This window comes from Podarcis vaucheri (assembly GCF_965113315.1).
Source record: "Podarcis vaucheri genome assembly, chromosome: 5".
Lineage (NCBI taxonomy): Eukaryota > Metazoa > Chordata > Lepidosauria > Squamata > Lacertidae > Podarcis > Podarcis vaucheri.
The window spans coordinates 102,106,926-102,128,327 of NC_138763.1; the positions used below are offsets into that span (position 1 = coordinate 102,106,926).

At 43.4% G+C, this 21,402-nt stretch overlaps 1 protein-coding gene across 1 annotated transcript; it reads left to right on the forward strand.

Annotated features, from left to right (window-relative positions):
• The first annotated feature begins 465 nt into the window (after nt 1-465).
• PARVG (parvin gamma) lies at nt 466-19,527 on the forward strand. The gene is made up of 14 exons (XM_082223296.1): nt 466-806; nt 1,109-1,155; nt 3,514-3,638; nt 4,117-4,181; nt 6,689-6,791; nt 7,991-8,131; nt 9,038-9,153; nt 11,954-12,009; nt 12,691-12,713; nt 13,787-13,848; nt 13,954-14,022; nt 16,353-16,454; nt 18,778-18,850; nt 19,447-19,527. The coding sequence occupies exons 3-14, from the start codon at nt 3,563-3,565 to the stop codon at nt 19,524-19,526; spliced, it is 966 nt and encodes a 321-aa protein (XP_082079422.1). The 5' UTR covers nt 466-806; nt 1,109-1,155; nt 3,514-3,562; the 3' UTR covers nt 19,527.
• The last annotated feature ends 1,875 nt before the right edge of the window (nt 19,528-21,402 follow it).

Genomic DNA, 21,402 nt, shown 5'->3' on the forward strand with positions numbered 1-21,402 from the left:
ATATACAATGCTCTGCCTACAGGAGACCAAATATTTTTTTATATATGTAAATTGCACACACCAGCATTATTGACCCCATTGTAATGTGCAGGTTTAATCCAGATCCATAACTGCTGCCAAATTTTTGTTTGGGCCATTGGAAGCAATTATAACGTTTCTGAATGGTAGGAATGTGTATCCACCAATATTCCCATATTCCCATAGCTGAAAATATATTTTTGTCTATGCATCTCCTGCCTCCCCCTCTCCTCCCCCCCACCTGCTGCAACAACACATTGTTGACGGCTCACTGTTGTTTTCTGTTTGTTGCATTAATTTATTCCATTCTAGTCTGCCCTTTGCTTTCTTCTGAAATGGGGTGTGTTGGCAAAATGACAGTAGCACTCTTTTAAAAAGGCAGAGCATTAGCTCTGGTTGAATTTACGGAAAGTGTTTCACTTATTGCAGAATATGTACTTAGAACTTATAAGCACTTCTTATGAAAAGAAGCAACAGCTTCACAATTGTTCTCAAAAGCTAACTAGAGACAGCAATTTCCAGGCACTGAGACACACGGATGCCAGCAAGACCAGTACGTGTGAATAGTGACTCTTGGACGATATGGGAATGCATAGGTTGCGCTAATGTGTGAGGAACAGTGGTTTTGTTTTTGAAATGTCACCTATAGGAAGGATGTGCACCCACTTCCTCTCCCTGGTTGCGCGACACACAAAGGCAGCATTCTGAAAGCAAAACTGATCCAAAAGGGGTCAAAATAGATTGCCTGCCTCAATACAGCTCTCCAAAGATCTTGCTTGGGAATTTAGGTTGGTACTTCAAAAGATTTTCTTGAGTATCTTTCTGTGTTCCTGTATGTATAAATGCAGCCTTCTTGCTGTTGAATGTTGCTGCAAATTTACGAGCTTCAGTCTTGGGGACAGAAGAAAACAAGGAAGTTGCTTTCAGCTGGCTGCTGATTTGCTTCTTTTAAGCATCATGTCTGAAAAAAGTTGCTATGATTTGGATGCTGGAGGAGTTTTTAATATTTCCCCCCTAAAATGTCCACGGAGCATCCCCCCCCCTTTGGGACAATTTCTGAGTCTTTTGTCTCTCTTTGCTTTGTCCTTAGCAGAAAAGAAAGGAGTGAGTCCACATTCCTCAGTGGAATCTGCAAAAGTAAGTGGTTTTATCTATTTCTCTGGGGTTTATAGTTAATAAAGAACTAACTCAGAAACTCCTATCGAACACTAGGGAAAATGATAACAGTTAGAACTATGGGAAGAAATTGAGCCTTTGCCATAAAGTTCATCGGTTTTCTGATTTCAGTAATGAAAGTACAGCTCAGAGTATCATATTCTGCAAATGCCATTGGCTATAAATAAAATGTGACTGACTGAAAATATTCTGCAACCCCCTCGCCCCCCCAATAAGTGATGTTATGGATGGTGTCTGCTCTTGTTTTGTGTCAAAGGGATGGCTCTGTCTGTCTAGGTTCTTGCATGGCCTTTTTGTCGATGCTGAACTATAGGAATCTCTTTATTTATTTCCCAATTTGAATGCTCAGAGTAGCATATGTGTAGTTCTCCCACTTGACCGTCACAGCTCTGTGAGGCTGGATTGAGAGAGAACGAGTGGTGATTTGAACTCAGGTGTCTCCAGTCAAAATCTACCCACTGCACTTCACTGCCTCTCCAGTTGTTACTCTAGTTGTTAAGGATCCACCATCAGGGTAGTTTATAAATGTCCTGAAGCCACACCTGTCTGCCAGGTCCAGCGCAGTTGAAAAAAACAGTTCGTAAAGTACAGTGGTACCTCGGGTTACAGACACTTCAGGTTACAGACGCTTCAGGTTACAGACTCCGCTAACTCAGAAATAGTACCTCGGGTTAAGAACTTTGCTTCAGGATGAGAACAGAAATCGCACGGCGGCAGCAGGCCCCATTAGCTAAAGTGGTGCTTCAGGTTAAGAACAGTTTCAGGTTAAGAACAGACCTCCGGGACAAATTAAATTCTTAACCAGAGGCACCACTGTATCCGAATGTGGGAGGGGGAAGAAAGTTTTGAGAACTGGCTACAGAAGATTGCTGAGAAGCAAGCGTTGCTTTCTCTTCACCTGCTCAGCCTGGGCATTTCTAAATGGTGGTTCTTACAAAGTTCACAGTAAGTCTTCAGTACTTATCTAAAAATAAAAAAGTGGCCTTGTAAAAATGCTGCCCTGTAACTTCCCACTACTTAAGTTAGGGGAAGTGTGAAATACTTAGAACCTTACAGAGGAAACATCTCAAACTGAGCTTCCTGTGCTCAGATCACACATCTGGGCAGTCTGCAAAAAGCCAGTTACTGTGTGTGGTGCCCAAGGTTGTAAGGCAGTAACTGCTCTGCACATTCCTGTTTAGGTTTTTGTGGGTGACAGAAATCGGTTTGGTTCTCATGTTAATGCAATTCTACCTAATTTGCACTTCCCAAAACAATGCATGAGCCAAAGCAGAACTATCCATTGAAATCCATTCTTCTCTGAATTTTTGATGCCACTCTCCAACCCAAAAAATATGTACAGAGGTGTGCATTAGAGGAAAGTGTGCCTAAATGCATACATTAGCAAAAATAGCATATGAACATATGAGAGAAAATTATTTCCAATTTTTAAAAAAGGATGTTTGCAAACTGATGAGAAAATGTCCAGACTAAAGTTTCTAAAAATGAGAAACCAAGGGGAACCAAAGCTCCATCCATCTCTGCTACGGATATGCCAGCACCTTCCCATCCAGCTGCAGTGCTGAAGGAAGGCTTCCTAGATTTCTTTGGGAGCCTTGAAAACTGCAGTTGAAGGGACGTGTAAGACATGCATGTGTCTGTGTGCATCATGGTGTTTGCTGAGCTCTGAATTGGGAGCCTTGAGCTCTGGATTCAGAGTTTAGACATGAGCTCATTCTCCTCTATATTTCTTCTTAGGACTTCCTTTTATGAGCATTTTTATATTGAGTTAAATCAGAACTGGAGGTTCCAAAAGGTGGCTGGTATTAATATCAAAAGGTTAAGAGAAAGTCGTTGTGTGGGTTACAGCATTATTGTAAAAAAAAGTAGATTTCATGTCTCCCCCTCCCGCATCTCCCTTGTCCTATATTATCTTTCATCAGGCATTTCAGCCTTTAATTTATACCAGATGGTCAATTTCCTCGTTCTTCTCAATTATTTTCTTATTGTCAAGTCCATTTTTAAAGTCCTTGCTTTCCCCAGGATTTATCCTTGTTTTGGTTTGTGAGCCTGGTGTGAAAGCCTTTCATCAGTTTTGCAGTGTCCCCCCCCCCCCGCTGATTTGAATCCCTGAATAGTCAAAGGTTGTTCCCAGAAGAGCCCCATTTTACTGGAGGTAAATGTTTCAAAAGACACCTTGGGGTCTGGCGTCTTTGTCATCAAAATAAGAAATCCATCAACACATTTGCTTCAGTTACATAGATATTATTGCCACCGCTTTAGAATTGCTCTCACCTGGGAACGGCTTGCTCACCTGTATTTTTCTGCCGTGGTTTCTAGGGGAAGTAAACCCAGCCTTCCTGCTTGCAAGGGGAAGGAAACCAAAGCAATGGAGCCAAGTTTCCTCAAAGCTTTCCCAGAGTTTCACGTCAGTCCATTCTCAGAAGAGGAGGACATTGCGCAAGGTATGTCGCCATAGAAAGTGTGACCAAATGCGCAAAACAGATTCATTAATTCAATATTATTTCTAGACTTAATGCAGTCTGTTGTTGGATAGGTTGGTGTCTCCACCACCACTTGCCATTTCCAGCTTAGGAAATGCAAACGTACTTGATAAATTAACCTAACTGCGAAGATTATCTATCACAGCGTTAAGTCAAACAAATGTGGCATCATTTTTATGATGTGCTTTCCTTTTAGGAAGCGCCTCCTTTATCACCCTTCAAAAAAGATTATGTCACTTTGTATTCCCTTAATTATAATTTCAAATTTGTGATATTGACCATTTGCCTTCTGCTGTGCTGGGCTTCCTTCACGGGTCCAAATTATTAGACTTTTTTGCTTGAATTGGCAATTTGGTGGTGAAATGGTGATGGTTGTTCTCAGGGCCTGGGTGAGTTAGACTGTATAATTGTAACTGCTGTTTGTTTGTATCTCTTTTAGGAGAAAAGAGGAAATACATAAAGCCAACTTCTCGAAATGACCCTAAACTAGAAGCTCTACAAACAGTAATGCACTTTCTCCTTATTTTAGTTAGCTTATGGTTTTTTAACAACCGCATTTTCAAAGATAAAATTCCAAGTTGACAAACAGTATACAGTACTTGAGGAATATTTTGTTGGGCCGGCTAGTCCTTCTTCTTAACTGAACTCACTTGGGGGCTGGGGGGGAGCAATAGGGCTCCACCTGCCCTATACCTTCTAAACAGCCATGGCTTCCCCCAAGGAAGCCTGGGAAGAGAAGTTTGCTAAGGGTGCTGAGAGTTGCTGGAGAGCCCCATTTCCTTCACAGAACTACAATTCCCAGAGTTTCCTGGGAAGAAGGATTGACTGTTTACCACTCTGGGAATTTCAGTTCTGGAAGGGGAATGGGCTCTCCTAACAACAGTGTTAAAGTGACCCATCAGGCCTTAATCTGAAGTTGAGCATTTCATGTCGCCACTCCCATCCTGTGAAACCCTCTTCCAGCAGAGACACGGCAGGCATCCTCTCTCTTGACTTTCAGGCATCTTTTCAAGACAGACCTATGGGGTTGTTCAAAATGTTCACGAACAGCCTTAGCTGGTCATTTTATTGATTGTTCTGTACCACTTTCAATGGTTCATAAAGCTTTCATATTGCTGTATGCCACTCTGATATTTTATGAGAGAGCAGTATAGAAATACCAAGAGACTGCGATCTACTCACAGAGTTAAAAACTGGCAATGATTTACCCCATTTTGTGGGGTTCAGTTCAGACGTCCACTAATCTACTGGTAGATCATGATCTAGCTGTTGGACGTGCCTGAAATAGTCCATCTCTCTCTCTCTCTCTCTCTCTCTCTCTCTCTCTCTCTCTCTCTCTCTCTCTCATTCTCCAAGCAAATGTGGAGTGCAGGTGGTAAGGAGCACTTGCTAGGAAAATTATGGGCTCCTGGGCAGAAAATGATGCTTGGGAACCATGGGAGCTGTCAGGGCCGACCCACACATGAGACAAGGTGAGGCGGCCGTCTCAGGCAGCAGAATCCACAGGGGCAACCGATCCCAATGTAGATCTTTATTCCTCCCTTGTTCCTGATGCAGATGTTCACTCACCCCTTCTTCCCTGGTGGGGAGCGGGGCATCATTTTGTAGTTCATCTCAGGGACCGAAATGTCTTGGGATGGTCCTGGGAGTTGTAGTTCTCTCTGCCTCACAATTCGGTTTAGGAGGCAGAAGATGCTACCAATCCCAAACTCCCTGACAGGAAATGGCACCTCTGTCCCTAGCAAGCCTCATCCTTGCATGGAACCATCTTTGCTTTCTTAAAAAGAAGGGTTCTTTCTTTCTTTCTTTCTTTCTTTCTTTCTTTCTTTCTTTTGCTTGGGAAGAGAGGACTGGCAGCCCAGAGCTGTTTCAACCATTTTTTAAGCTTTCATGAAAACACTCGAGGATTATTAAAGTATTCTGCAGAAGAGCTTGAGACCCCCCACCCCACCCCCCTGGGTGTCAAAGCCAGCTGAGAGGAAGCTTCTTCTTACTACTTCAGACTGCCAGTAGCTTAGCTCTCCCACATACAGAAAATATCTCCTCCTCCAAAACTAAAGAAGATTCTCGCTTAGCCCTTTTACTGACGTGTCCATTTTCAGCGTGCAGAGAGACTGCTTGTTTAGAGGAGCATTCAATAATGTGAGCTTCATTCTCTGCCACTGGTTTTCTGGCTAAATATGGACTAGACTAGGCCTTGTATGGACTAGAGCCAGTGTGGTGTAGTGGTTAAGAGTGGTGGACTCATAATCTGGTGAACCGGGTTCGCTTCCCCGCTCCTCCACCTGCAGCTGCTGGGTGACCTTGGGCCAGTCACACTTCTCTGAAGTCTCTCAGCCCCACTTACCTCACAGAGTGTTTGTTGTGGGGCAGGAAGGGAAAGGAGAATGTGAGCCGCTTGGAGACTCCTGAAGGGGAGTGAAAGGCGGGATATCAAATCCAAACTCCTCCTCCTCCTCTTCTTGCTCTCTGCAAGATGCTGGTGTGATGTTTCAGCAATTTGGGGATAATATGCCAGGAGGATAGCTCACTTGGTACAGCATGAAACTCTTAATGCCAGGGTTGTGGGTTCGAGCCCCATGTTGGATCAAAATATTCCTGCACTGCAGGGGTTGGACTAGATAACTCTTGTGGTCCCTTCCAACTCTACAATTCTATGATTCTATGAACTTTTTTGGTTTAAAATATATACTGGAATGAATTAAAATGTTAAAATATCTTTTATTTCTGCACTTCAGATACTTATATGCTGCTTAATATTCAGAATTTCCAAGCAGTGTACAAAAGCATGCCACTCTTGTCAAGTGCATGAAATTTAACCAGAAACACACTTATATGCTAAATTTAGGGCTCTTCCATTTTACTTTTACATTACAGTAACAACCAATTGCAGAATTAGGATACTTTGGCACAGATTGTTGAAGTAAATCTGATTTCTATCTTTTTTTTAAAAAAAAAGAAGTGAGAAAATACCCAAATGCTGTTATTCAAGACAACATTTCCCCCCACAGTTCTTTATGGATTGGATTAACTCGACTCTCAAGCATGAACACATTGTGGTGAAAAGCCTTGAGCAAGACATGTATGATGGATTGATACTTCATCATCTCATAGGTAAGCCATTTTTGTTTTAAATGTGGGCATTTGGAAATACCTGTATTGTGAAATAAATCTCATTACAGAGTGACCCCCTATAATTAATATTTATTACCAGCTCTTTTTCTTAGCTTACATGCAGATAAACCAGATAACTGAAATATTCTGAAGCCTGAATGGCATGTTTCTTCTCCCACACTCTCTCTGATAATTTAGTTTTCTATGTATTGGCTTTCTTGCAATTTGTTCCTGCCACAACTTAGTGTATCCTTGAAACACTTGCACACAGAATCAAGATCATCCTGTGCAGAAATAGCATGCACGCACACATGATGGTAGCATGTTGTTCTTGTGTGACCATCATGAGCAGATATTGTGGGAGCCTGACAGGAAGGGAGCAGCAAAAGAAAATAAGTTTGAAGAATATAGAATGAAGAAAGAGAAGAAGGCCTTGCCAACGGCAGGATTTTATGCAGACGGGGAAAAGCAGAGGCAAAGACTAACCCTCGAAAAGCACAAAACATAATCACTGCTAGCCTTCAGTGACTGATAATTCATACGGCTTTGTGGTTCCTGCCACAGGTCCTTTATTTGCTGTTACCTTTTCTTCGTGTGTGTTTAGAGTTAGGGCAGGGGAGAAATGTGGCTAATTTGCACTTCTTGAACTAAAGAACAGCTATCCTTCAACATTCAGACTGCTTCAAATTTTGCAGTACACAAAACTGTGCATGCATATATTAGTGAAAATAACTTGCAAAATGCATTGTTGGATAAATTGCTTGAAAAATTGTGTCAATTTGGCAATAATGCATATAAAAATAGGTATTTGGATAAATGTGGAATCATAGAAATCTAACAATAGAGTATTTACAGTCCAGACCCCTGAGTGTTCTATAAGATACACAAAGGGATCTTTTGTCAATGACCTTTCACTTTCATTCCAACGATTGCTCTGAATGCCCTAAGTGAATGAAGGACACACATCTATTAGCTGTTAGGCTTTTCTACAGCTTTTCAGGCAAAAAATGGCTCTGGAAGAGGCTCACACCACTTAAAATTCAGTACACAATGCTGGGGGTTGGTGTTGTGTGAATTAAAATAAGACACTTTTGTGCCAGGGCTTCCTGGAGGAATTAGAATACCTTGCAATAAATTGCTGAACCAGAAGTCAGACTATATTCTCCATCTTTTTGTCTTGTCTCCTTTTCACCTCCTAGAGCAACTTGGATCCCTCAGTCTGGAAGTAGAGGAAATTGCATTGACAGAGAAGAAACAAAGGCTTAAACTTGAAATTATTCTGAAATCTGTGAACCAGTGTTTACAGCTAGAAGAAAGCAAACTGAAATGGAGTGTAGACTGTATGTACAAATGCAAAACACAAACCGGATACTGAATAATAATGTATCTCCTTCCTTTTTCTTATCTTGGGAACCTAGTGGTGTAAATGAAGAAGATCCTCTAGGCTGGAAGTAAAAGAACCAAGTGCCCCCCCCAAAAAAGTTGTAACTCCTGACAAACTAATGGCTAGGTTTCTTATAACATTTGCAGGAGAAACACAAAGGCACCTACCCACAAAAATATATCAGCATAAAAGTAATATTTTCTATAAAAACCAGTCACCAGCACCCCAGTCTTCCCAAGAAACAAACCCAGGTCTGGACTATATAGATTAAAAACAGCATTGATTCCCAATTGCTGGAGTCCCCAGGTGCTAAGTGCAAGTTTAGCCTTGCAGCAGATATTTCCTCCCAGATAAATGAGTGGTCAGCATTAATTGCTGTGGAGGAAAGTTAGTGCTGCACTTGGAGACAAGATGGAGTGTGGGTGGAAAGCGACTTTCCATCTCTGCCTCTCTGTGGCCTGGCCCTTGCTGATAAGGCGTGCATTTTCTACTGCTCCAAGGGTCCTCCAGACACACACTTCTGTCATAAGGACGGCCATTTTGCTAACTAAAACAACAAGGGTTCCATTGGTGAGGGATTCTGAGGAACAGGGACTCAGGGCCAGCCTAAGCGTGAATTTATTTAGGACATCTTGGCCCACTGGGCTATAAAGCCCCCTCCTCACTTCTTCCAGTCGAACAAGAGCCCCCCACCCCACCCTGGCGCCACCAGGAGCTACATACCCCCGCAGCTTTAGAAAGAGTACCATTGTACCGAAATCTGCTAGCATTTAAACCATTTCCAGATACGGTTTATTTATACGGAATTTCCAAATATTAATTGGTTTACACTTCCTCCGTTTGCCTCGTCCTCTTATTTTAGCCATCTTCAGGAAGGACTTGCTGTCCACGTTGCATCTTCTGGTGGCCATTGCTGGCCACTTTCAACCAGAGCTCGCTATACCTCCGAACGTTAAGGTGGATGTAATAAACGTAGAGGTAACGGAACAATTTCCCCTTTCTTTCTGCTCTCTGCTGAGCTTGTTAAGATTGTCTTTGCACCCTGAGTGAGGCGAGCATGCTGCAGTTAGAGAAACGGCTTGCGATGGTTGTGGGAGCAGGCACAGGAGCCAAGCATTGCCCCAGTTTGCATCCACACACCGACCTCAGAGAGGTGCTGTGGGGTAGGGATGGGGGGAGGGGGATTTGGAGACAGTGCTTTCGCTTGCACTGTGGCAACCATGTCACCATTCTGCAGCATAGTGTTAAGAGTGGTACCACCACGATTTGGTGAAGAAGGCGTGGGGCCAGGATTGGTTTCATAGGTCCACACTTCTATTTCTCACTTGCCTAGCTGTAGAGTGGCTGGGGAAACCCAGCCAGATGGGCTGGGTATAAAGAATAAATTATTATAAATTATAATTATTACAGAATCAGCCGCCCACGTGGCAGGCTGCACGGCAGTGGGCAGTGCCTGGGAGACCCTGTGTCTTCCATCTCAGCTCCATCAGAAGTGCCATGGACCCTAGTACAAGGTGGATTGCAAACAAATATCCTCTCAGGGCTGTTTCTAGAACTCTGATTAATATTAGGAATATTAAAAACATGGATGCAAAATGTCAAATTCAAATGTTGAAAACAAAATGTCAAATTCAAATCCTCAAATCCTTAACGTGAATTTTTATAACAAAATTCAATTACGTTGGACTTGGCAGTTAGTTGGCGCTAAGTCTTATAAGCCGACTGAAGCCCTATTTATTCACCCAGACTTTGGGCTATGTCTGTGATGCTGCGCTTTATAAATATGTAGTTGTTTGACTGTGTTTGTGCTCTCCCCTTTTAACTGTGCTCTATTGTTTACTGGTTGTATGACTTGGTTGTGTTTTATTGATATAGTATCTGCTTTAGAATTATTTGTATAATGAAAAGCAACTAACAAAAAGAAATGGATAATCTTATGATTCTCTTGACATTTTATTATTAGATGTGAATATTATAAGCCGTCCACTCTGAAGCAGTACCACATACTAAATACCATTACATATAATGCCATATCTGTTAAATGTTAAATACCATTGCATACCAGCAATTACATTAAATTAAACATTGCATGCTGACTATCAAATACTGTCAAATGTTCACTGTCAAATAACTAATTCTGAAATCAAATAATTGATGTTGAGATATCAAATGTTCACTGCATATATAGTAAATATACTGAGATAATATGCAATGAGTAATTGACATCAAAATTTGCACTAATTCCTCATTTTATCTCACTGTTAATAAGCTCATGTGTAATGCTAAGCTAAACTATGGCTCTGAGCTAACATACAGGCTCCCAGAGAAGAGAAGAGTGGGACGCGGGTGGCGCTGTGGGTAAAACCTCAGTGCCTAGGACTTGCTGATCGCATGGTCGGCGGTTCGAATCCCCGCGGCGGGGTGCGCTCCCGTCGTTTGTTCCCAGTGCCTGCCAACCTAGCAGTTCGAAAGCACCCCCGGGTGCAAGTAGATAAATAGGGACTGCTTTATAGCGGGAAGGTAAACGGCGTTCCGTGTGCTGCGCTGGCTCCCCAGATGCAGCTTGTCACGCTGGCCACGTGACCCGGAAGTGTCTGCGGACAGTGCTGGCTCCCGGCCTCTAGAGTGAGATGAGCGCACAACCCTAGAGTCTGTCAAGACTGGCCCGTACGGGCAGGGGTACCTTTACCTTTACCTTTTTAATGCTAAGCTAAACTATGGCTCTGAGCTAACGTACAGGCTCCCAGAGAAAAGATTGTAGCTCCTTTGCTTCTTCCTGGCCTTTCTTCTGCTAGTTTGGCTTAATGTGTTGTCCAAGCCCAAGCTCAGGGTTTCGCTGTCTCCAGACAAACTTTGTCCTGTGGTTTACAGCTGTTGCTTTGTCTGGATTACATGCTAAACCAAACCATAACTTAGCTCAGTGCAGTACTGCAGCAGAATGAATGGGGAGGAGCAAATTGGCTGTGATTTCCTATGTGTGAATGAGGACTATTTACTACTAACTTTCCAGTACTTGATCCAACCTTTTCCCCAGACAGGGACTCAAAGTGGCTTACAGATAAAAGAGAAACAGCTAAAAACATTTTTTCCAAACCATTAAAAAGCAATTAAGCACTAACTTGTATAAATGCTCAAACAAACCATATATCCTAGAGGAATTCTATTGGCAGAAAACGTGTGAAGTTGCACTGCCAAAGTATGCAGAGCAGGGAGAGTATTGGGCAGAGCTATATGAGCAGAAGCAAAACCAGGATTCTCCACTCCATGTTTGCTGATGCCATTCCAAGGGGCATGTTTGTGTTTGCAGTACCAGGAGCAAGATCCCCAGCCACGGCTCCCACTTTATTAATTTCACTTATTTATTTATTAAAACACACATTTTGCCTTTCTGCCTTGCAAACCCTCAAGACAAAAGCATCTCAGAACCCATGGCTAGGAATTTGGAGTGGCAGGGGGAGAGTTGCTGAGGGAAAGCTTATGGCATTTCTCCTTTTGGCAGAAAACACAAGGTTGGGATTGTGTTTTTGTTGAGGATGCTCTGTTTGACCCCAGAATGTGTAGATTTTGCTTAAGATTTTGGTATAATTAAGATGCAATCCTATACCTGGTTACCTGGGAGTAACCTGGTCAGTCTTCCTTCTGTGTAGAAATGCCCAAGATTTCACAATAAAGAAATCTTGCACAGCACATTCCTGAGGTATATTGTTCCCCTTTCCTTCTTTTTTTTGCAGTTAGTAGTTGATACCTTCTTTTTGCATCCTTTCTTTCTATTTCATAGCATACAGCGAACGGATTTAAGACAGAAGATTCAGTTGAGTACATCACCGGGAACAGGTAAAAGACAAAATTTGCCTTGAACTCTGAATGGAGAAGTAGAAAGATGGAAATTACATTTGTCTCTACTTACGTGTCAGTTTTATTGTGCAAATAAAAGTTAACAAAGAGTAGAAAATGTATTGTGTTTGGTACTGGTTTCTGTAAATCCCACAGAGTTCTTTATTTAGGTGGTTTTGGAAATGAGTGCCAATTCATCCCTTATTTGCTGGCTCCTCGCCTCCTGATCATGGCACCAGGCGACATCTTGCCTCTTTCCGCCTTGGCTTCAAACATCAGAAATACCATTTGCCTTCTATGGCTTTGTCCTTACCAATATCTTTTATAATCTGTTATGTTAGACAATTTCTAATATGAGAAACTACGCTTATAAGATAAACCTTTATTGAATTTTGAGCCAGAGACTCAGGTAACAGCTACATTTTATATTTCAGTCTCTTATTTCATAGTGACAAATTCTAGAAAGGCAGGCATGCGAATCTGTTGCCACAAAATAACCGAGGTTGGAGTGCTGTGCAATTTTATGTCCAAGTAAATATGTGTCGGCTTCTGCCCCATGAGGCTTGTCGCAGCCCAGAGATTAACTATTCAGCCTGAGATATTGTGGGCTGCAACCACCTTTTACTTCAGATGCCTACTTGCTTGTTTTCTAACCCATCTTTCCTTTTGTTGGGCATTTAGGGAACCTGACGGAAGTTCTTCACGTAAGTTACAGAACTAAGGACTTATTCCATTGTGTCTCCACCATGATCTGTTTTGAAAAGCTCTGTGGCAGTTATTGTTCTCTGCAAAAAGCCTCATATCTTCATCATCAATGGCAATCTCCTGATGAAGATCCACCATTGTTTTACTAAACTTCTATGCATAGCAGCAGAAAATAATTGTTCTGAGGTTAGGTATGAGCTGGAAAGTCACCTAGGGCTGCTGAGACTTACAACGTTATAATTGTAGCTGTGCCCATGTAATTCAGATGAGATTGAATAAATTGCCCACGTACTCTTATACTGCCTGCTATACTATGATAGCTGAAAATAACTAATTCAACCTTTATTAAGGAAACTAACTACCTAGGAAATACCTTGTTGTTGACAAAGACTCGAATGAATATTGATTTTAGACTCTGGATCTCAGACTTTAGCTGATGGAGTATTCCTTTTAATGTTAAGAATGTTAAGAAATATATATGACATTTCCGATTTTGTCTGCTGCCTCTGCCTCTGGGTGCTGATGTAGTTAAATGTGTTATTATCGTTCTTTCTGTTGTCTTTGACTTTGACTGTAATAAATATTGATTGATTGGACTTTCAACCCCCGCCAGTCCCAGCCACCATGGCCATAGTCGGGGGGGGGGATGATGGGAGTTCAGCAACATCTAGGGAGCCCCCCTCATAGATTTGATGCTTTATTGAACAAACATACAGAAAGACAGGTTCCTGTCCCAAGGAATTTCCAGTCTAAGGGTGCAATCCTAAGAAGTTAAAAGTCAATCTCATTGAGATCAAAACAGCTTTCTCCCAGAGAAATGGGTATAGGATTGCAACCCACATTTCTGTAGTACAGAATGACAGCATTGGGAGGAAAAGGCAATTGAGAGGATGGGATGGCGCATAGACCCACAAGCCCACAAAGAAGCCATATGCAGAGCACTCCACCTCCATCCTCCTTTGTTATTGGGCTAAGATATGGGTCATTATGACCTGCATTGCAAAACATAATACAGAAAAACTCTCATGTGGTGAAATATATTGAAAATAATCAATTTGGTACTTTACTCTAGAAGCTGAAATCTTTGATGAATTAATGGCACATGCTCCAGAGAAAGTGGATGCCGTGAAAGAGGTAAAACAAACACCCTCAGGTTTTTGTTTTGTTTTCCCCCAGACAATTTATAATGTGATATATAACCAAGAAACGGTGATTTGATGCCATGCTCTGTTCCTTTAGGTATTTTTGAAGTTTGTCAACAGACATGTTGGGAAGTTAGGACTAAGTGTGAAAGACATTGATTCTCAGGTAAATATATTCTACTCATGATCCTATGTTGCATTTAATTTATGAACTGCTTTATGGTGTTTGCCCTCATATCAACCCTTGGAGGCCTATCACTAAGCATTTCCCTTTACAGATGGGAAACACGGGTGGGGGCTGCAACTTGAGGAAGGCCACATAATAAGTCAGTGTGGAGCACATGAACACTATGTAGCTGCGTCCTTCGTGGGCAGGACTGTCGGAACCGGGGATGAAAAGCCAACTGGCTTGTCCCCAGCCGAAGCGTCTCCCTTCTCAGCCTTGCCGCTGCGGAGACCCATCAGTAACACTCCTCCGACATGTGTCTGCGACTCAAGCTGCTGTGCATGCAAGAGCACACATTACTCAGCAGAGTAAACACACAACAGATCAGGCTCGAGGCGTGGATACTGTACTAAACTACGCATTTATTCTACATAAATCAGGGCAAAGAAAAACATGGCCTCTCTCCTTGTCGTTCTTCTCGGAGAGAGAGAAAACAAAAGCAATGCAGAGCGGAACTTCTGCTCACGGGATTCCAGCAATCTGTGCTGGAATGTAAACAGACATGTGACATAACAATCCCACATATCTGCAGCAAAGGGTGGAATGGAATTCCCAACAAGGACTACTTCAAATGATGGGAAATCAAGTTTAAGCACCTGCCTCATGTGGTTAAAAAGACAATTTATAGAGAGTAAGCACGCTAAGTGAGGGCTTCCTTGATTTCATTCTTCATTTCAATATCTCAGATGCTTGCAGGAACCCCATTTTTAAAATTTATGTATGCCATTATTATTTCTTCCTTCTATCAGGGAGCTCTGGCTATGCACATAGTTTCCTTCTCCTATTTTATCATTTCCATGAGCCAGTGAAGTAGTTCAGTTCCAAGATAGTGACTGAAAGGGTCACTGAGTGAGCTTTGGGGCTGAATGGGGATTTGAACCTGCACCTCGCTGGTCCTAGTCTAACCACTACACCACATTGGTGCACATCTAAGTTTTTTTTTATTGCACGCATAGAAATTAAATGGATTAATTAGATATACATGTGTTTGGAAGCATGTGTATCATACAGTCATATTCATCGGACTTGGGATTTGCTACAGCTTCCCACCAAATGTACATCTGGTGACAAACCCAGGTTCACTTTGGTGGAACATGTGCAGTGGCCCGGCATCTGCAGCCAAGGTGGGACTTCTCCTTTATAGAATTGCAGAGTTGGAAGGGACCACAAGAGTCATCTAGTCCAACTCCCTGCAGTGCAGGAATCTTTTACCCAATGTGGGGCTCGAACCCACAGCCCTGAGATTAAGAGTCTCATGCTCTACCGACTGAGACTTGAATTTCTTCTTGCCAGATGCAAGTCCAGCTTTCTGCTCTCTGCTAACACACATTAGTACCCTGCATAGGCGCCGACTCCATGGGGCTTGAGGGGGCTTGAGCCCCCTCAAAAAATTTTTTTGGGGGGCTCAGCCCCCCCAATAATCTCGGGCGCCCTTGCCGCCGTCCCCCGCCTCCTCCCCACCTGCTCCCTCCCCAGCCAGCCAGCCAGCCGCGCGCCCTAGCTGGAGAGCCCCGGCTGTCCCCCGCGAGAACAGGGGAATCCCCGGGGGCGGGGGCTTCTGCCTCTAGCCCCAGGTTTCCCGCATATCAGCTGTTCCGGAGCTGATTAATAGGCAGCAGCACGCTCTCCCCTATTCGCTCACGAGGGGGCGGCGCCACTTTATTTGCATATTCATGAGCTTATTTGCATATTCATGAGCTTATTTACATTTCACGAGCTTTCCCGGGCCCCCCCAATATTTTTTATAAGTCCGCGTCCCTGGTACCCTGGAAAGTGAAGTGATGCAAAAGTTTTTCATATATCCCACCTACAAAGAATTTTTAATTCTTGGCATAAGATCAGCACTAAGAGAAATCCTTATCTGGATTTTGTCTTTTGTCAAAATAATAAGCGACTTCAAAACTTGATCTATATAGCTGACATGATTCTTTCATTCAAATGGCACTGGAATCTAGTCAGAGATAAATGACTTACCTGTCACACTAATAACCTATGAACTGGACCTAAAGTGCTGATATTTGGATTCAGACTGTAACATACAGATGTGGGAGATATATAACATATAGTATTGTAGCACTTCAATAAGTTTTTGCGTGACTGTTTTGTGCTGCTGCACACAGCAGCTTTGGTAAGCTTTGGGGGGCAAATATGAAGACGCTTTTGTCCGGCAGGAAAGTTATTTAAGTCATGGAGGTCTTGTGGATTACAAAACTGATCCTGCGATCATTTTAATAATCTTTAATGTAATGCCTCTGTTCATTTCCCCCCAGTTTGCAGATGGGGTTATTTTACTCTTGCTAATTGGGCAGCTTCAGGGCTATTTCGTGAATCTGGGAGATTTTTTCCTGAAACCAAGTTCCCCTGCAGAAATGGTAAGTTATTCTTTATGCACCCAATTGTGGGTACAGGGCATTTGGAGGCCCAACTATAAACTATAATAGGTGGGACACACAGATAGTTTCCCCACATTATTTCCAAGCTTCTTATGTGCCGCATGCTAGGGAATAAACCGGCCTGTAGCAGATCCCACTGCTGTGTCACCAAAGTGAAGTGGATCCCACCTCTCTGGCTACCAACTGTGGCAGACCCCACCAACTTATGTACTACATGTAACCTCCACAGTTTATCTTCGTGGTTTTTGTGTGGTGGTAAACTTAGATCCTTGGAGACTCAAGCAGAAGTTGAAAAAATAAGACATATTAGTTTTAAAGAACGAAGTTAATAAAACAAAGGATGCGTCAGAATGTTCTTTCAGGAACATTAATCTAGTGGATGATACAGGCTTCTAAACAAGGTAATAAATGCACAGCTTCTTTTAAATGTCAGCTGCTTTAATTCAGTTTTTACTCCTCAGATGTTACAGGTTTCTAGACAAAAGTTTACTTCCACTTATTGCACTTCAGTTCCTAAACTTAGTTGTTGTGTAGGTGTTGCAGATTAATACAGTGGTGCCCCGCAAGACGAATACCTCGCAAGACGGAAAACCCACTAGACGAAAGGGTTTTCCATTTTGGAGGTGCTTCGCAAAACGAATTTCCTATGGGCTTGCTTCGCAAGATGAAAATTTCTTGCGAGTTCCTGCGGTTGTTTTTTCCTCCCCCCCTTTTCCCAAGCCGCTAAGCCGCTTATCAGCTGATCTTAAGCCGCTAAGCCGCTTAACAGCTGATCCGCTAAGCCGCTTATCAGCTGATCCACTAAACCCGCTAAGCCGCTAATAGCGCTAATCCGCTAAGCCGCTAATGGGCTTGCTTCGCAAGACGAAAAAACCGCAAGACGAAGAGACTTGCCGAACGGATTCTTTTCGTCTTGCGAGGCACCACTGTACTTTGGTTCTTAAACAAGGAGGTGGTACTTTCTGTCCTTTTCCCAGCCTTTGATCAGTCATACTCCTGAGATACCTCTGGCAGCCTAACAGACCCAGGGGATCCCCACGCACCCCTTTTTTCCTGGTTTGAGCGTCTTCTCTTTCTGGAATATCTCTCACCTCCTGACTGGAAGGAGACCCTAGGAGACCGTCTCCTCACAGCTTCTCCTTCTCCTGGCTCCAACTCAGTCTGAATGCTCTCCCAAGACACTCAACACAGTCTTCCTGTCTAAGCTCAGAGACTACTTTCTCTAGCTGTAGATCATTTCCCCAGGGTAGATGTTACACACACAGACTAGGACAAACTCTTTTTCTCTCCCTCCTGCTCTCTCTTAAACCATCTCCCCATCAGAATCCTCTCTCTGAAACGGCTCCTTTTATTCTCCCTCCCAAAGTTCTGGCTCCACCCACCTTTGTCTATCTGTCTAGGTAGCCAATCAGAGAGAGGCTCCAGCCCTCTGGTGGAATTCTGAGGCACTGCATCACCAGACTCTGGTCTAGCTCAGCTGTCCGTCACATAGCCCTCTTGGGGTGGTGTGCATTTTGGCGTTCACCTGACTTTGCCATGTTGGCCACAGTGATCGAAGATATCTCTCTCCTCTGCGCCTTTCTCGTGGGGCATTCTCAGTCTGCCTGCTTCCTCCCACTCTGCCCATCCTACAGGCAGAGGCTGCATGGGGGAGGCTGCCTGTGCGATCTGTTTTTTCTGCGCAATGTCTTCGCGTGGCTCCATTTGTGCATGGGTGGCACAATGTTACACAGGAGGAGCGCAAGGTGCGATGTTTCGCTAATGTTAAAGGCGCAGAGGGGGGATATTACTTCAATCGCTGCGCTCCTCCTGAGTAACATTGCACCGCCCCTGCACAAATGGAGCCGCGCAAAGACACCACATGGCAAAAACAGACTGCCTACAGCCTCCCTCCCAGCTGTAGGGCAGGCAGAGTGGGAGGAGGCAAGCAGAATACTGTATGGAGGCTGCGTGGGGAAGGCGAAAAGTGCTAAAAGTAATTGGAAAAAAAGCTTCACCACTCCCCCCCCCAAAACAAGCTCAACTCTGCCCCCTCCAAATCTCAGTGGCGAGGGAGCAGCTGATAGGTGGCCTGTTAGACGGGTGGGGCTGTTAGCCTCTGGGCAATCCTTCCCCCCCCCAAAATTCAACAAGTCAGGGCAATTTCCCCCCATTTTCTTTTTTTGGGGTCCCCAAAAATAGGGGGCATCCTATACATGGGGGCGTCCAATACACAGAAAAATACGGTAATATGTTGTTGTTTTCCATTGGTGATGATTTTTCCAGAATTGACACCACCTTATCTTTTGTTGACCCTTCTCAGGTACACAATGCAAGTCTTGCAGTAGACTTGCTAATGGATGGAGGCCTTCTGGATGTACCTATCAACCCTGAAGGTTAGTCATTGTACAAGAAGGGGTGCGTTTACACTTCATGTTTCCATATCACCTTAGGAGCACTTCTCAGATGTCTGTATACATTCCAGCACTAGCTGTTGCAGCACGAGAACGGATGTTTTGACTTTCACTGTTCTGTTTTGGTATTGCTTTTGTTCCCTTCTCTTTGAGAGCAAGAAGGAGAGGAGACATGTTCCTTTTTTTCTGAACTGTCAATAATAAAGTAGCTTTAGTGCCCCTACCTCGGGCCTGGCTTCTGCTGATGATTTGTTTACTCTGCTAATGTGTGCCTACTGTTGGAAGACGTGGGTCACGGAGTCCTGTCGGGAAGGAGACAGATGATTATTCCGGACATCACGCAGGAGGGAGAACCGGGCAGACACACATAATGGCGATTGGCTGGATGCCCACCCTCCGGATGGGACGAAATCCCAACCGTCACCTCTGTTCCTGAGCTTTGGGTTTGTGGTAGCTGCCTTGGTTCCCCCATTCCATTCTAGGGAATGCAAATTCAATGTGTTATATGGGCTGTTCCTCTTCAGCTCAAGGATGTATAATTTACCCATTCTACTTTTGTCTGCCTTATGTTTTCACAGATCTTGTGAACCGAGATATGAAGACCACGTTGCTCGTCTTGTACTGCCTGTTTTCCAAATACAAGACCAAAGAGGCATGAAGTACAGAAATCAAAAGGCCTATGCCATATTTGCTAGTGAATAGTCTACTTTTCAGTGCCAATAATTGTTTGATGCTTTGCATCTACATACAACTGATACATATTGTATGCGTAGATGAGAATATGTTTCAGTAACCTAAACTTGGTGGGTGCTGACATTTACTGGTAATTCTTAAGGCTTTAAGAGGGTCAGCAGGAAATGGCAGGTAAGACTTGAAAGAAATCAGCATGGCATTTGAACATCTACTGAACGCAGTTTGTATTCTTGTTGGCATCCGTCTGTCTTGAGAGACAATGGAGTGTGCCTCCAGGGATGAAGTTGAGTCACTGTGTTTGCAGCACCAAAGTGACCTCCCTGGGGCATTAGCCAGGGTGTCTGGAGGTCCTGGGCTGCCCAGATGACAAGACCACCCTGTTGTGGTCCAAAGGAAAGCAGAGCAATATGTTTGGCACCAGCTTGGCTGCAGGAGTTGCTGGGAGGGGACTACAAGGCACCATCCAACAGTCTTAGGGATGCTACTCTGGATTTGTGTAGGGTTTACTCCTTGGTCTTTTCTTCCTATGAAGATATCCTGCAAGGCAGCAAAGGTTTAGAATCAGAGTTTTCCTTCTCCTAGATGGGCTACCTTCCAGGTTGACAAGCCCCACCTGCACCTCACTTCCCTCTACAGCACGTGCAGAAACCACCTTCTTGACCATTGGATCCGCTATTGGTCTCACCTGCTCAATCTGCTGGAGCCTGTCTCCACATGCAGGAAAAGTCGCTAGCTCATCAAAGGTTTGAAATCCATTGGCTCCCCTCACCTGGTTTTGCTGGCCAGTTGAAGCTGTTCCTGAGGTGTGGCCACTGTCATATGTTGACAGCTTCTAGGAGCGCATGGTGGGGACCAAAGGTGGACAAACAACTGCAGAAGGAGCACGACATATCTACCCCACAGAGGTACAACCCCTCCCCTAACATCCCCATATGCCCCAATGCACTTTGTAGTCTTTGACATTTAGTTATGCACATATTTTCCCCTGTGCACATTTTAAAATCTTCAGAATTACCAGTAAATGCCTGTATTCACTGTTCAGTAATATGTGCGTTTTTGTTGATGCCAGTATTATAGCCTCACCAATTCTGATGTCCTTAATAAGATTCAGATTTGTATAGCTATAGAGTTCTTAGATGATGTGCAATCTCCTGGCCATAGCTTTTCCTCCAAATTTAATTATTTCCCCATAATTTCTCCCAAGATGTCTGCATGTATATCAATAAAAAGTTTCTGGTGCACACAGAGGATTTCAGAGAAGAAAATTATTCAAAGGGGAGCTTTTCAGTACAACCAAAAATGTTTATGAAAAATGGTGAATAGTTTCAGTGCTTTTGTTTTTGCCTGTCATGTTTCTCCATAAGTATTGTGAATCAAGATATGAAAATGACATTGCAGGTTTTGAACTGCTTGTTTTACAAATACAAAACTATAAAAAGCAGAAATCAAATAACCGTATGATGTTTTATTTAACTTTTAAAATATATTTATTTAGTACTCTTTACGGCAGGGGTGGTAAATCTGTGGCCCTCCAGATGTTGTTGGATTCTGGCTCTCTTTGGCCCAACTTGCCATGACCAATGAGCAGGGCTGATGGGAGTTGTACTACACTAACATCTGGAAGACTACTAAATATAAATTCTTAATCTCTTCCAACCTCACAAATGATCTTACCAGAAAGGGACTTCTTGAGAGGTGAATTAGTATCCCACTCAAGAGTTCTAGGAATTTTGCAAAACCTGAATTAATGGGTCCCAATTCTGAGCCACACTTCTTGGACCTACACTTGATTACATTGATTCCCATTGTGTGATTGCCATTCTACATGATTTCTTGTTGCG

Coding starts and splice junctions, on each gene's coding strand:
- PARVG (XM_082223296.1), top strand. CDS start 3,563: ATGGAGCCAAGTTTCCTCAAAGCTTTCCCAGAGTTTCACGTCAGTCCA. Junction 3,639..4,116: donor AGAGGAGGACATTGCGCAAG/GTATGTCGCCAT, acceptor TATCTCTTTTAG/GAGAAAAGAGGAAATACATA. Junction 18,851..19,446: donor TGTACCTATCAACCCTGAAG/GTTAGTCATTGT, acceptor ATGTTTTCACAG/ATCTTGTGAACCGAGATATG.